At 37.7% G+C, this 16,984-nt stretch overlaps 1 protein-coding gene across 13 annotated transcripts in view; it reads right to left on the bottom strand.

Moving 5' to 3' along the window:
- NAV3 (neuron navigator 3) overlaps nt 1–16,984 on the bottom strand; it is an 893,860-nt gene that overhangs the window by 25,342 nt on the left and 851,534 nt on the right. For 12 of the 13 annotated variants that reach the window (XM_070788552.1, XM_070788555.1, XM_070788553.1 and 9 more), the window contains 9 exons: nt 15,346–15,467; nt 14,332–14,352; nt 13,474–13,646; nt 11,745–11,898; nt 10,150–10,324; nt 5,354–5,451; nt 2,580–2,675; nt 2,139–2,307; nt 564–799 (listed from right to left, as the gene is read on the bottom strand). In XM_070788552.1, the coding sequence (XP_070644653.1) occupies nt 564–799; nt 2,139–2,307; nt 2,580–2,675; nt 5,354–5,451; nt 10,150–10,324; nt 11,745–11,898; nt 13,474–13,646; nt 14,332–14,352; nt 15,346–15,467 (1,244 nt within the window). The remainder of the gene's footprint in view (nt 1–563; nt 800–2,138; nt 2,308–2,579; nt 2,676–5,353; nt 5,452–10,149; nt 10,325–11,744; nt 11,899–13,473; nt 13,647–14,331; nt 14,353–15,345; nt 15,468–16,984) is intronic. The other variant, XM_019960212.2, reaches the window with a different exon arrangement.

Genomic DNA, 16,984 nt, shown 5'->3' with positions numbered 1-16,984 from the left:
CTGACTGAGACCTTAGGTGATGGTGAAATGGAATACTATTCAATTTCCTAAGTTTCCTACACAGAAATCTTATAGAAATATGATGTAAACAATTTTCTGCTCCCAGAATTTCTGCTTAGAATATATTAATCATACCCAAATCTCCATTATTACAATATTCCAGTTAATTCCTTATTTATTATGACCCAGACCAGATACTGACTTTTGAAAGCTCTGATTCCTCCAGGAAGAGTTCTAGCCTCTTGCTTCCATATTATTTACTTGGATCTCTTTTTGCTCTAACATTTCCTAAATGGATGTCTAAGAGAAATTAGACAATAGAGACCTTGTTCTTTTCTGCTGTCAATTCCCAATGCTTATGAAGTACTAGATAACTGAATGCCACTGAGCAGTCTTATTCAAATTCACAAATAGGATTTATTCATCCTCCAGATTCCAGCCTTAGCCAATGAGATAGATACGTTTCCAGGCACAATATGGAAGTTTCATGTAATCTTAATGCTTAGTTGAGTAATACAATTACGGATAAATGGCAGCGGTTGTCTTAGGAGTCTGTGACTTACCTTACTAGACTTGTGATCCACATTAAAAGTGGCGATTGCATCCTCTGTTTTTTTCCTCCCAGATTTGGTTATTACATATTCAGCAAGTTTGTGTGCTAAATAAGTCTTTCCAGTACCACTAGGTCCTGAGAGTATAATTCTGTGATGCTCCATCAACAAGTTAAAGTATCTTTGGGTAATTGGTTTAGGAATCAGAGTATCAAAAACAAAACTGTCCAAACTGTTTTCTTCTACCCCTAAAGGGAGAAACAAAGGGAAGAGAATGGCTTATGGTTCTACATAAGCTAGAATTTAAAACACAGTGTCAACTGGCACCTGGGCTTTGTTAGCCGTAGGAATAACACTCCTTGCAAGAGACTTTCCTTGACATTTCTGTCTCACAAACATGTGTTGCTATTTTAAGACAGAATACATGAGAAATAAGGCAGAGTGAACACAGGAATGAAAGCAAGCCAGTTGCTTTTCCTGAGACTCTCTCCCCTGTCTACTTCATGCTTCCCGCTTATGTTTCCACAGAGAAATGGAAGCATTACTATGAATGCTATCAAGAATTATTCTTCTCTTTGAAGGTGGTAATTTTGTTAAGCATAAATATAAAAATTTGTGTTCTTCTCTTTTTCCTTCTCTTTTCTCCTTCTCTGTACTTCCTTCTAGCTCTCATTATACATCCCTGCTATACCATCACTTAAGCTTTTGAAGAATATATATTGTGATATTTGGCAAGGAATTAAGGAGAGCAACAGTATCTCAACTATCTTAATCATAAAATCAAATATTGACAAATCCCTCTATTAATCCATAGTTACCTAGATATGTTCTGAACTCATCAACATATGTGAACAAGAAATTATGGAGACAAGGATACCTGAGATATTCCATTTACCTAGAAATAATCACATTATTCAAAGCAAAAGAATTTCTCATCCCTGATTCTTAACTTCCATTCTCTATCCCCAGTGGGTATTCACTGAATATGTGCTTAGTCTCTTCACTGTGTCCAACTCTTTGTGACCCCATGGATTGTACCCTGCCAGGCTCCTCTGTCCATGGGATTCTCCAGGAAAGATCACTTGACTGGGTAGCTATTCCCTTCTCCAAGGGATCTTCCCAACCCAGGGATCAAACTTGGGCCTCCTGCATTGCAGGCAGATTTTTTACCATCTAAGCTACCAGGGAAGCCCTTGCTGAGCATATATATTTTAAAATTGAAGGTATAGGGATGAATATATTACCTTAGACTATGCAATAAACTTTTAGAAATTTCCCCTAAATCAAAGAGGATAATGTAGAAAACCTAGAAATTTGAAATTTGACAAGTCACTTCCTTTACGAGTCCTTGAGAATCTTCAAAATTACATCTCAAAACTCAAAGACTTTAATTTACTTGATTTTTGTTTTTAGTTGGATTTTTGTGTTTTTAATATAAATATGGCTCATCTCATACCCAAAGTATTAAAGTAGTTAGCCTACTTTTCAAATATGAAAATTTGAAGTGAAACTGCAAAAAAAAAAAAAAAGAAAAGAAACATTGGTAACAATGAAATTGTGGGGGGTTTTTTCCATTTTTGTTTTTACCTTTCAGGTTCACAGTGATGACGTTATTATCACCCACAAGGTACCCACACGGCAGCAGCTCAGGCACTTCTGGGCCATGGGATCTGGTCACGTCTCCTATACAGTAGCTGGCAATGCAGTCAGAGCTCAGACCAAGGCTAGCGGAGGTATCAATTCTGAACACATATTCCTGAAATTGTATACACAAAGATGCAAAGTCAAAACAGAGGGACCACTCTTCTACCAGTGTAAAATTCATGGGGATATGAAACTAGCTATCATGAATTTTAGAACTGGGTACTACAATAACTATTAATATCACACAGCATAAAGAGAAAGCTTCCTTTAATATTTAAAATGCAGGAGAGGAAAAACAGATATGCACATGCCATTAAAGCTAAGGGAAACATCCAAAATGAAACACGTTTGAAAATTAGTATCAGGATATCTTGTACAACGTACCTTAAAGAGACGTCTAATTACACCATCTAAGACATCCCACTTGGTTTTTCCACTAACACCAATGGATCCTATCAAATATGCCTGAGACTTCTGATCCTAAGTAAGATCAAAATAAAATAAGATAAAACCCAACTGCATCTTGTTTTATTATATCTACTAAAATATTAATATTGGTGGTGATTAACACTAAAATATATATCAAACTTATGGTTTATATAACAGTAGACATACACAGTGGATTATACAAAATACCCCAGCAAACAAAACAACCAAAGTAACTAATTAACTAACAAGCAAAGTAACAGGAATAGCAACAAAACAAGAGAGAAAGAAGTTAGATGAAGTGGTATGGCCAAGGAAAACTGATTCATGACCTGTTCAATAGAAAGGAAAGGTCCAGGAGAGAACAGCCTTCCATTTTAGCGAGCATGTACATTTCTGAAGAGAATCAGCTTGGTGGGAAGGAGATGGTGATAGAGATGCAACAGAACTATATCTTGAGTTCTAAAATGTCATCTTAACATTTTTGCAATCTAAATGTTAAGTCCAAAACTCAGTTTATTATTTTTTATTTAGATTATCTCTAAGATCGAATCCAAATTTGAAAAATAAGTTATCCATGGCAGTATGGGATTCATATATTCACAACTCAGGCTGTACTTTGAATTTATCAGAAAATTCAATATTTAGAATACTTGCCAGGAAATCCTACAGGATTACAAGGAATCCTTGAAGATTCTTGGAGAATCTTCAAAATTACATTTCAAAACTCAAAGATTTTCATTGACTTGATTTTTTTGTTTTTTGGTAGGGTTTTGGTGTTTTAAATATAAACATGGTTCATTTCATAGCAAAACTATTAAAGTGGTTAGTTTATTTTTCATATATGAAAGTCTAAAGATGAAACTACATCTACATGTAATTAAGAAAAGTGATGTTAGGTCAAGTCACTTAGCTGGCTCTGACCTACATTTCTTCATCTATAGCATTTAACTCTATAAGGGTAAATGATTATCACCACTACTTAGGTATAACCTGAAACTAATATTTGTTTTTTAAAAAAAGTTAGAAATTCATAGCAAAACCATTGTTATTTTTATACCACTGTTATAGACTGAATGTTCTTGTTCCACTCAAATTCATATATTAAACCACAACTCCCAATTGATGGTGTTTGGAAATGGAATCAGCAGGAGGTAATAAGAGTTAAATTAGGCCATGAGAGTGGGTCTGACATCACAGGATCAGTAGCCTTCTAAGTCGGAGAAGGCAATGGCACCCCACTCCAGTACTCTTGCCTGGAAAATCCCATGGACGGAGGAGCCTGGTAGGCTGCAGTCCATGGGGTCACGAAGAGTCGGACACGACTGAGCGACTTCACTTTCACTTTCATGCATCGGAGAAGGAAATGGCAACCCGCTCCAGTGTTCTTGCCTGGAGAATCCCAGGGACGGTGGAACCTGATGGGCTGCCATCTGTGGGGTCGCACAGAGTCGGACACGACTGAAGCGACTTAGCAGCAGCAGCAGCAGCCTTATCTAAGTAGGGGAAGTAAGAGAGAGATCTCTCTCTCCCCAAGTACACACATTGAGGAAAGGCCTGTGAGAACATAGCCAAGAAGGTGCCATTTGCAACCCAAAGAGAGAGCCCTTTTCAGGAACCAAACCAGATAGCACCTTGATCTTGGACTTAATAACCAGGAGAAAACAAATTTCCATTGTTTAAGCCATCCAATCTGCAGTATTTTGTTATGGTAACTCAAGAAGACCAAGATATCTTCTTCTTAACATTCAGAAATATTGTCTTTCAGAATTATTTTGAAAAAGAAAACTTGTTTTCTGGTGTTAATGTAACTGAGTCAAAATGGACATGCTTACAGTGCTTTTAAGCTGCTGCTTTTAAATCAGAGATCGTTCAAGCTTCACTGAGACTATTATAGTCTTTTACAAAAAGACCCACATGGGAAATTCAGGCACAGATCCGCAGCTCAAGCAGAAAGCTTATGGCATTATAATTCTTAGAATATATGCTCAATGTAAAAATTCACAATTGCTAGCTCACTTTTCAAACTTAAATACTGCAATTATCTTAAAATTCTAAAGTTCTTTGCTCTTCCGTTTGATACGAAAAAATTGGATACCTACAAATTTGTATTTTTGGCCACTGAAATACAATTTCAACTTGAAAAAAAAATATTTTTTGTTTCAAGAAGAGTCTAGGATCAGGATGACACTGCCAATTTGAAGGCAATATTTGATTCCAGAAAAATTAAATATTTGCCTTTTCAGCTAGGGCCTTGCTTAAAAATGATACACAAAAGTAGTATTAATGGACATTGTTATAATGAGTCTAATAAAATATATCTATCTTTCCAGTGTCTAGAATGGCCACATAGCTTATAGTCTCCTCTTTGTGGAAAGACCATCTTGACAGTTCTAGCAACACGGTACCATACATCATAAACATCACCTGTATTTAGTTAGATAAGATGCTATGTCAAAGAAAGCCATGTGTTTCTTTTTAGGTTTTAGGAATGAGGGTGGCTGACAGCCGCTACTATTTTCAGTGAATAAACATGAAGTACGGAGACACATTTCTACCTATAGGATGAGGCCATTTCTTTTTGAGTCCCTAACTTTCATGCTTTTATAAACATATTAAGCCAATGCCAAGACAAACTCTGCTGGTGGTATATTTATCAGGAAAAATACTCATATTTCAATATATTTGACTTGTCATAAACGGTAATAAAGAGCTTAAAATTAAAGAAATACCTTTGCTCGGCCGTAGCCCTTGCTTATGGAGACTATAATTTTCACACTGCGGCCATCCTTGTGTCCAGTTGCATCACCAGGATCATCCAGCAAAATATCTACCAAATTTCCAAAGAAACATACACACACATAACAGAGTCATGTTAGCTCGGATTTGTCTACTGTCATCACTTTCTCCCCCATAGTTTTACGCTTTTCAAGGGGAATATTTACCTTTTCTGCCATGCATTCTAACTTAACACAGGTGAAAAACCTCAGCTTTCAAGAAGATGGGTGGCTGTGGTTGGGTTAAAGTTTTCATCTAAGACTTTATTTCTGTTTTCAAAGATCTTCACCCAAGTGTTGGGCCATCGCAATAGATGAGGAAATAAGGGGTTTCTTCCCCTATTATGCACAGGTCTGAGTAATACCTGAGTAATATTTAGTTACCATTATAACTGCCACAAATTGAAAAGCAATCTGATTTTCTATCTAGCTGAAAATATCCAAGCTCAAACCCCATGAAATTATAAATGCAAAGGTGCTGAGATTGACTGTCAACTGAAATTATTTTCAAGCATTTGGTACAAACACAGCTATATGACTACTTTTCCTTATATCTGTAATTTTAGGTAATGTTTTGAATTTCAATGATGGCATTATACTTCCCTGAAAAAATATATTAATTATTGCTCTTCTGTCCTCTTTCTGCTCACAGTTTCAAAACAAAAATGATATTTCTAGTAATCAGCTAAGAGTTACAGAAGCATGATAAAGCTAGTTAACCTTTAAACTACCAACTTTAAATGTGATTAAAGATTAATTTTTTAAATATAGTATATGAGATTAATGTTCAGTTTGGAGAATGAGTAAGGCAAACTATCCCACATATGTTTTCCTTTGAAAATGATGATATTATAGAGGCATATTTAATATGAAGATAGTGTTCTGTGGACAAAGGAAACTTAGCTATATGTTGAAGATCACATGTGCCTGGTGACAAGAGGACTCAATTGCTCACACTGTAAATTCAGAGAGACAAGGACTTTGTATCATTATATAAAAGAAACAATTTCATCAAATGGGTTCTGAAAATAAAATTGTTGTATTACTTTAATAATTGGAATATGCAATTTTGCAAAGAAAGGAGTTTAAAAAATGCCATAATACCGTAACAATGAAAAACAAATTTAGAGTTTAAGGAATATGGAGATTTTTTTGCTAGAAATTTTTAAATTGTCAAAGACAATCTCCCTTGCTGGAATTAATTTTTTTTTTACTAGATGAACATCCTCCTGGTCTCATCTTTTTTCTTATCCTGCTCAAAACTCTTCCTTAAGTGTCATTTTAATTCTCGTTCCTTTTCTCAAAATTTTAAACAGGCTAATTATTCACATCTAAATATCTTATAATTCATGACCAAATCACCTCTTTAGTACTTTGTTCAATTATTCATAATTGTTTATAAATATTCAAAAATAATTATTTAAAATAATAATTTATTAAGCATCAAAAAAATCAGGTACTGTCCTGGGCACTGGAAATGAATACCATGGTGAGAAAGAAGATGAATTCCCTGCTCTATCATTTACTGAACTAATTATAGTAATCACATCCCCAAGTCTTGGTTTCTTCATCTATAAAATGGGTTATAAAACCATCAGCTTGGTAGAGTTATCGAGAGCATAACAGACAATGCTTTTAAAGCACTTTATCCTCAGTATTTAGTAAGTTCACCTGTTCTAACCATTACTCCTTTTCTCTGTGTGTCTATTTTAACTCCTTGTATTAACAGTTGGAGGAGAACACCGTGGCTCACTCTGGGTCTCCCCGTTGGTACACCAATGGGATGATCACCTGAGCAAACAACTCTGAGGGAAAACAAACAACAGCCAATTTGAGATTAGGTTCTTTGTGTTTTGTTTTTGGTTTATTTATTGATTTGGAAAATAAGTTATGTTTTTCTGTCAACATATTGAAAATAGAATAAAAAGGTTTGCCATTCTGGTTCCAATCAAGTGAAATACTGACAAGAAAATTAAAGGTTTTTTCACACCTCTGTCTTCACTGGATGCATGGAACATGCACTATATTTGAGGAACTGGACCTCTGTCAATTGTCCTCTGTCTACTTCTTTTTTAATTAATCATGTACTCTACAAAGCTTTTCTGTTAAAAAGCCCCAGCATAAAAGCACTTTTAACTGTCAAGTTTGAGCCCACTAACCATGCAGAGTTCCAAAGAATAGCAAGGAGAGATAAGAAAGCCTTCCTCAGCAATCAATGGAAAGAAATAGAGGAAAGCAACAGAATGGGAAAGACTAGAGATCTCTTCAAGAAAATCAGAGATACCAAGGGAACATTTCATGCAAAGACGGGCACAATAAAGGACAGAAATGGTATGGAACTAAAAGAAGCAGAAGATATTAAGAAGAGGTGGCAAGAATACACAGAAACTGTACAAAAAAGATCTTTACAACCCAGATAATCACGATGGTGTGATCACTCACACTCAGCTGGAGCAGACATCCTGGAATGTGAAGTCAAGTGGGCCTTAGGAAGCATCACTATGAAAAAAGCTAGTGGAGGTGATGGAATTCCAGTTGAGCTATTTCAAATCTTAAACGATGATGCTGTGAAAGTGCCACACTCAATATGTCAGCAAATTTGGAAAACTCAGCAGTGGCCACAGGACTGGAAAAGGTCAGTTTTCATTCCAATCGCAAAGAAAGGCAATGCCAAAGAATGCTCAAACTACCGCACAATTGCACTCATCTCACATGCTAGTAAAGTAATGCTCAAAATTCTCCAAGCCAGGTTTCAACAGTACATGAACCGTGAATTTCCAGATGTTCAAGCTGGTTTTAGAAAAGGCAGAGGAACCAGAGATCAAATTGCGAACATCCGCTGGATCACTGAAAAAGCAAGAGAGTTTCTGAAAAACATCTATTTCTGCTTTACTGACTATGCCAAAGCCTTTGACGGTGTGGATCACAATAAACTGTGGAAAATTCTGAAGGAGATGGGAATACCAGATCACCTGACCTGCCTCCTGAGAAACCTGTCAGGAAGCAACAGTTAGAACTGGACATGAAACAACAGACTGGTTCCAAATAGGAAAAGGAGTACGTCAAGGCTGTATATTGTCCCCCTGCTTATTTAACTTATATGCAGAGTACATCATGAGAAACACTGGGCTAGAAGAAACACAAGCTGGAATTAAGATTGCCGGGAGAAATATCAATAACCTCAGATATGCAGATGACACCACCCTTATGGCAGAAAGCGACGAAGAACCAAAGAGATTCTTCATGAAAGTGAAAGAGGAGAGTGAAAAAGTTGGCTTAAAGCTCAACATTCAGAAAACTAAGATCATGGCATCTGGCCCCATCACTTTATGGGAAATAGATGGAGAAACAGTGGAAACAGTGTCAGACTTTATTTTTGGGGGCTCCAAAATCACTGCAGATGGTGACTGCAGCCATGAAATTAAAAGACATTTACTCCTTGGAAGGAAAGTTATGACCAACCTAGATAGCATATTGAAAAGCAGACATATTACTTTGCCAACAAAGGTTCGTCTAGACAAGGCTACGGTTTTTCCAGTGGTCATATATGGATGTGAGAGTTTGACTGTGTGGAAAGCTGAGCGACGAAGAATCGATGCTTTTGAACCGTGGTGTTGGAGAAGACTCTTGAGAGTCCCTTGGCCTGCAAGGAGACCTAACCAGTCCATTCTAAAGGAGATCAGCCCTGGGCGTTCTTTGGAAGGAATGATGCTAAAGCTGAAACTCCAGTACTTTGGCCACCTCATGCAAAGAGTTGACTCATTGGAAAAGACTGATCCTGGGAGGGATTAGGGGCAGGAGGAAAAGGGGATGACAGGATGAGATGGCTGGATGGCATCACTGACTCGATGGACGTGAGTTTGAGTGAACTCCGGGAGATGGTGATAGACAGGGAGGCCTGGCGTGCTGCGATTCATGGGGTCGCAAACAGTCAGACACGACTTAGCGACTGAACTGAACCGAACTGAAAATTGCCCAGGAACATGTATATTATTGGTTTTCAAGCGTCATCTAGTGGCTGTGCTTTGTAATCACCACAGGTCCTCCTGTAAATCTTTCTCAACCAAGTCTTTTATGTATACAAAAATGATTAAATGCTGTGTGTGTGCACTCAATTAAAGGAGCAGTTATACTTTATAACTGAGTAGTTCATCAGATATTAAGACGTTAGGTTATATGATTCTATTTGCAACTGACTAAAACGCTACCCTTATTCTAAACTCAATACTGGAACCCAGCGTTTCCTTTTTGTCTGTTTGGTGACAGTTTAATAGAGCTGTAGCCCGGTGACAGAGGAGCACTGTATTCTCCCTGGGCTGCAAAATGCAGGATCACTAGTCAAATTTAGGAATAGGGCCTGAAACACCTGTAAATGGGCAAAACGCTATCAAAATGCACGGGGTTCTGATTATACAGTGATGAGTACAAACCATCATCAGAGAATACTACTCCTTCGTCCTATCTGTAATCCTGGAGGAAGTACTTGTCAAGCACAAACAATTGTTTTAAAAAATGATATGAAAACCGTATGTCTAAGTCGTTTCACTCTTTTACACAGAATGTTCTTTTAAGATGATCATGACTGAGAATGAACTTATAAGGAAAAAGGGCTATCTCTGAGAATTAGGGTGTTAACGCTTTGAAGAGGGAATGGGTGAGGGCAGTGGTGGGCAAGGGTCTCCAAATTCGAGGTGTCCTCACTTGTGAAGTCCTAGGCATGCTGTGATTAGGCACTGTGCGCGCAAAATCACCTGAGGTAACAGACTCCGCGATGTTCAGATTGTTGAGCGAGAGCCCTAAGGACTGGCGCGAGGAGGAGGAGGAGGTGCTGCTCGCGGACTCGGACGGGGGCCGAGCAGGCTTCCCCACGTTCCCCGTCTCCGCCTTCAGCCGGTCATTTTCAGCCTTCAGTATTTCAATCTCGTTCTGTTGTGAAATTGAAAAACATGGCGCTAACTTGAAGAGAAAAGGGTATCAACTCTTTTAGTAGTAGTGTTAATCAGTGTTTTTTTTTTTTTTTTTTTTAATGTGGTGAGATATTAAAAAACAACTATGAATTATGGAAACAAGATTTCCTTCCAAAGAAGGAAAAGTAAATCTCTTTCTCTGTCTCCCATATATACATATTCAGATATTCACAAATATAGATACACTGACCAGTGGAATTTTTTCACACTTAAAAAAAAATCTATCATATATTTGAGGAGTTTTCCAGGATGTGGTCTCACCTGAATTAAGAATAACATAATTGAAGAGGTCATTCCATTTCTCATTTTAGAATTAAACACTACAACATATATAAAAACAGATAACCAACAGAGAGACCTACTATATACTCAATATTTTGTAAAAACCTATAAGGGAAAAGAATTTAAAAAGAATGTATCTATCTATCTATATTCAGGTATATATATATAACTGAATCACTGTGCTGTGCATCTGAAACTTTGTAATACAACATTATAAATCAACTATGCTTTAATAAAATAAAATTTAAAAATTTAATGCAATACTATTAATATCTCATAGAAGAAAATGCCCTTCGTAATATTCTGAATTCAGGAAGAGTTGAAAATCACAGTAAAACAAAAGTTATATAAATGAAGTGATTTAAAATTATCACTTCAGAATCCTAGCTAACGTCTGAAAAAGTTTTTGTTCCTTCGAAACAGAGCACTAAGCTCATAAAAACAACACAAGCCTTTTGATGAATATATCAGTGGTATAGGAATCTGCTTGGCAACGAGCTTTTCCTGTTTCAGTCATCTGCGGTACCAAGTGATTATTGGTTGACAATAATAAAATGAAAGTCTGAGCACAGACTGGTTCTGAATTTAGCCTTCGGATCCTTCCAAGATATACAAAAGCTTTACTTTTACAGATGGCATTCTACATCACTTTTACTTTCATATTTAGAAAGCTTGTGTTATATTTCTGTCCTTTCCTCATTTCATTTGTTTTTCAATAAAAAACAGGTAAAGGTGTTTGAAAGTCAGATTTCAAAATTATAGGAAGAAGTTACCAAAAGGTAAATCACGGGGAAGTCAAGAAGCAAGGGCTGCAGTAGTTTCTCTGAAAACTTAGCTCTCAGCCAGTTCAGTCACTAGTAAAGGTGCCTTCAATGGTCCTTGAGTGCAACCAGCCAGTTTGCATTCCCATTTCCAAAGCTGGATTTTACAAAATTCTCCAACCGATATTAGGAAAGGAGTTGCGGAGATTAAATAAAAAGAGTGCATTTCCAAAAGGGATTTAAATGTGAGATTTGCTTTTACAATAACTGAGACAAGAGAATAAGCAGCATTTCAAAGCTCTCCTGTTCACTCCTTGAAGGTGCTTACAGACCAACCTGCATCCGGTTCATGGCTTCCCGGATCTGATCGAGATGATGTGCAGAGCTGAGGGCCTCCAGCCGAATATCTGTTAATTTTAATTCCTTTTCTCTGAGCTCACTCTTCAACTGCAGAATTATCTCTGCCTCAGCCTCTGTGCATTCACAGATCCTGAAGAAAGAAACAAGCACAAAATCAGCAGTTGGGGAAGCCAGAGGATTAGGAAAGGCAATGATTCTTTTAAAAGCTGAACTGCAATAATATCCAGCAGGTACAGAGATTATTTGCTGCTGGCAAAACCTAGAGAAAAGGAAAAAGAGTTTTACAAACAGAAATACATTCATAGGTTCAAAACAGAAAAGAGTAGGCCTTTGTCTCTCTCTCTTTTTTTAATCTCTATTTTTTGAAGTTTAAAAACAACCTATCTTTACTGTATAGAAACTGATACTCAAAATTCCCTTGTTGCTAATATTTGTGGGGCTGAAAGTCAGAGTATTACTATATCTCATTCAACCATTTTTTCAAGGGACTTAACCTTCTATTTGCAACATATTAAATTTGTTTAAAACAAAGTTATTATGTATCAAAATGTTGATTTCTAGTTTTATAAAATTTTGCAAAGAATAATCTTATTTTGCCATAATACTATCTCCCCGTTACCACAAAACTTCAAAATAAATATTGTAGACAATAAATCAGGGAGATTAGTTTTGGACATTTAAATAATGGATGAGTGTTATATAATCCTTCTGGTAGGCTCGGCTGATTTAGGAGGTCAGCTAATGAAACTGAAGCAAGGTTTCAACCCAAACAAGCGGGCTAGTTGGGGCTGCTTGAAGGTCACATACACGACATCCTCACTGCTGTTGTGTTGTTGTTTTGTAGACAGCTTGGGAGGAAATGTGTCAAAAAGAATTTCTGTTGTATTAATGAGTAGCTTTTCTATTTAAAATGTGAGGATTAAGTTGCTGGTCACAAAATGACCGTGCTATGTTCTTCTAAGTAAGGGAATTAAACAGAGTGTGCACGGTCTTAAATGGTTCTATTTGTGGCCTTGTGTATATGACAGCTCCAGGGAGCTGCCGTCACGGGCACACATGGACTCTGAACTGAACAGTGTACAGAACAAAGAGAATTATCAGAGCACATGTTTAACCTTCTACATGTTTTATTCTTTCTTATAACATTCTAGTGGGATACTATAAAAAATGCTATGCTAGATTATCTAACACAATTGAAGAAAAATGGATTGCAGTTTGGCTTAAGGTAACAAAATTTTACTTCCACAACAGGAGGGCAGAGGAGGTAGTCATTGTTGAAACACATGCGAGTGATTTTAGAGAAAGCAGGAGTGAACACTGCTTAGGTTAGAACTGGGATCTGAGCAGTTTTCATGCATCACACTCCATTTTACCGGGATCTATGCTTGTAGATCACAGGGCCATTTTGCCGTTTCTTTGGTGGCCAGACAAGGGGTGACCTGCATTTAATGCACAGTTAGATAGATACAAGGACAAATGCCAGTGAAAATAATAACTTAGAAAAGGGGAGAATGAGATCAAGAATCATTCACGTTCTAATGTATGGAAAACAGAAGAGAAATGAATGCTGTCTGCTATTCTAAGGAAGATCTGGAAATAACGGACACAGAGACGATGCTGCGATTCCATTCAGAACACACACGTGGGCCTGGCCTGAAGTCGTCTTCAATAGATTCTTCCTTGTGCTGCAGAGGGGGTGACTTACGCAGAGGCAGACTGGGAGGGCTTCATGGAGGCTGACCCACAGTCACCCCCGTTGTGGGGCAACTTGGGGGATGCTGGGAGGGACGAATCTGTAAGCTCTTCAATGTCCGAATGTGAGGAAGGGGGCTTGGTGGACTTTTTCTTCCCAAAGGCTTGTTTGAATGAGCTTCTCAGCTGCAAGAAAGGACAGAAATTACCTTCCCTGTCTATTTGCACTGGGGGCATCTCGCTTTGGGCCGTTAGTTTGCAAGTGCCATCCTAGCCACTGCCTGGGGTCAGTATGTATAAGCAAAGGATTAACAGCTGCAGCACGGTATCTCTAATTAAAAAAAAAAAAAGATACCGTGTTTTGTGTTTCTGTTTTATTTTTGTATTAATCCAGCACAGCGCAAACATGGAAGGCTTTTAAACAGTGCAGGGACAAGGGCAGGGCCATCAGAGCACTCATTTAAAACGAAGTACCTTGAAGGGATCTCCTTTCAGAAGGCTCCTCTCTTCAAGGCAATTTGTTTTAAATGGCCACTTTAGCTCTACTGTCAAGTCAGGGCCTGCTGACAGTACAAACTTAAAAAGCAAAATGAAATCAAATTCACCTAACACTTCATCAATCGTGAGTTTCTATTCAAATTTTCAGTTCCCAGACTATGCAAACCAGAATTGGTACGCCCTACAGCGCTATTTGGAAAGTAGTTTTACTTCTCTTTAAAATTGAAGATTAAAATGAAAAGACACAAAGAAAAGACAAACAAGGTAATCTGTTTTTAAAAGGTATAAAAGCTTCCTGCCAAAATGAATAGCATTCATGCCAAGGGTGGGTGTTTTATAGATGCATGCCAGACTGTCCACGATTTATATTCACCTCACTTCCTCTAGAGTTCACCTTGCAGAAACATGAAAGAGTGCGCAATTACAAACCAAGGGAAGGAAGGCTGATCAGTATTTTAAAATATTACCTGCATCAACATTGTTTTTAAAACAAAAAAGATATTTCTCTCATTATTACAGAAAGCACTCTAGTAAAATCCTTTCCTAATTTCATTTTGGATTTCATCAAGAGTTCTACTTATTTAAAATTTACTTTTCTTTCATAGCAGTCAAAAAAATCCTTTACTTCATTATTTTTTAAACATTTTGTAGTGGTAGCATCTTCCATTCAGTTTTTCAGCAATTACTTTATATCATAAATTAGCTAACAAGGGATAGTTCTAGCTAACAAGGGGGTAGTTCTGTTAAAGTACATTTTTATATTTCTCCTATGTTCTTTTGGTGAAAATATACAGAGTTGATTTCTGATACAGTGGTACTTTCACACCAGAAGCTCTGTTGATGCAAGGGGTGCAGAAGTTTGCAAGGACTCGTCTTTCTTTTTTACCAATTCTATTTTTTCTCCTCTTCTTCCATCAGCATCTTTACCACCATCACCATCATTGCCACTACTAACACCACCACCATCATCACCCTCATCCTTTTCTTCTTTTTCATCTCCACCTTCACAACAAGGTCCTGCTTTGAGCCATTTATTTATAGATGCTACTCTATTTTTCTTTACAATATCCCTGTAAAGTCAGTATAATTATCCAGTTTTTACAAATGAGAAAATTTAGGCTCGCCAAAAGGTGAAGTAACTTGCCTAAGAGCCAAAAAGTAAGCATCAGAGTTGGGATTCAAATCTAAGTTCAGTTAGTCCCAACTCCAAGATGTCTGTTCTTCAGCGACAGGCTGCCCTGAGCTTTTTGATGAGTATAGAATTTGAGGGGTGAGTCACTTGAATGAGACACTGTAAACTGCTGTGAATCTCTAAAGCCCAAAAGGAAAAATCCTGCCTCACTGTGCAGTAATAAGTTTGTGAATTAGATGAATGCTAATAGCTTACCCAATTTTTCTTTTTCTTCTTCTTGGAGTCAGCATCGTTACCACTGCCAATGCTGGAATGGCTTGTGGCACTGTTAATACTAGAAACGCTTTCAGAGGAATGCTGTCTTCTGATGCGGAGATCTAGCCACAGACAGAGAGAGCCACATTTACTCAAAAAGACTTGCAATCTGACCAAATAAGAATTTTAGGCTTTCTGAGAGGAAGTTCTCTAATAATAGTCAACACAGCTTTGTACAGATCATTTCAATGCAGTTTTAGTTTTATAAGCTTAACAAAGTATCATCCTATTTGCTTTAATTAATTAGGTTACCTGTATTAAGATTCAATAGGAATCTCAGGTAAGTCTGTAGCATTGGCAGTTTAATGAATTCCGAGTTTTGTTGCCAAATTAAATGCTATGCTAGTGATTTTTACTGAATACCTAGATTAAACAGCACTTAGAAAATCATTTATCCCAATGATATATTCCATGGAGTAAATGGAAACTCATAATGGCATGAAAATTAATTGTGTCTTTTTAATATTTGTCGTTTGAATAAAGCTACTGAAGCCAGATATACCGACTTTCCATTTCATGGAAGCATACCTTGTTAGAGCCAAAACAAACCTTGTGAGTCATCTAAGCACTTTATCTCATAGATGAGACAACCGAAATGCAAGGAAGTACCTTGACCACGGTCAAAGAGCCAAAGTCATCAAGAGAGAATCTAGGTAGACTTCATTAGTGAATTAAATAGAAATCATATTTCAGTTCAGTTCTGCCGTTCAGTCATGTCCGACTCTTTGCAACCCCATGAATCGCAGCCAGCCAAGCCTCCCTGTCCATCACCAAATCCCGGAGTTCACACAAACTCACATCCATCGAGTTGGTGATGCCATCCAGCCATCTCATCCTCTGTCGTTCCCTTCTCCTCCTGCTCCCAATCCCTCCCAGCATCAGGGTCTTTTCCATGAGTCAACTCTTCACATGAGGTGGCCAAAGTATTGGAGTTTCAGCTTCAACATCAGTCCTTCCAAAGAACTCCCAGGACTGATCTCCTTCAGAATGGACTGGTTGGATCTCCTTTCACTCCAAGGGACTCTCAAGAGTCTTCTCCAACACCACAGGTCAAAAGCATCAATTCTTTGGCACTCAGCTTTCTTCACAGTCCAACTCTCACATCCATACATGACCACAGGAAAAACCATAGCCTTGACTAGACGGACCTTTGTCGGCAAAGTAATGTCTCTGCTTTTCAATATGCTGTCTAGGTTGGTCATAATCTTCCTTCCGAGGAGTAAGCGTCTTTTAATTTCATGGCTGCAGTCACCATCTGCAGTGATTTTGGAGCCCCCCAAAATAAAGTATGACACTGTTTCCACTGTTTCTCCATCTATTTCCCATGAAGTGATGGGACCAGATGCCATGATCTTCATTTTCTGAATGTTGAGCTTTAAGCCAACTTTTTCACTCTCCTCTTTCACTTTCATCAAGAGGCTCTTTAGTTCTTCTTCACTTTCTGCCATAAGGGTGGTGTCATCTGCATATATGAGGTTATTGATATTTCTCCTGGCAATCTTGAGTCCAGCTTGTGCTTCTTCTAGCCCAGCGTTTCTCATGATGTACTCTGCGTATAAGTTAAATAAGCAGGGTGACA

This window comes from Bos indicus, chromosome 5 (assembly GCF_029378745.1).
Source record: "Bos indicus isolate NIAB-ARS_2022 breed Sahiwal x Tharparkar chromosome 5, NIAB-ARS_B.indTharparkar_mat_pri_1.0, whole genome shotgun sequence".
Lineage (NCBI taxonomy): Eukaryota > Metazoa > Chordata > Mammalia > Artiodactyla > Bovidae > Bos > Bos indicus.
The sequence above is the reverse complement of the archived record's forward strand: the minus strand, read 5'-3'. Positions and strand labels throughout refer to the sequence as shown.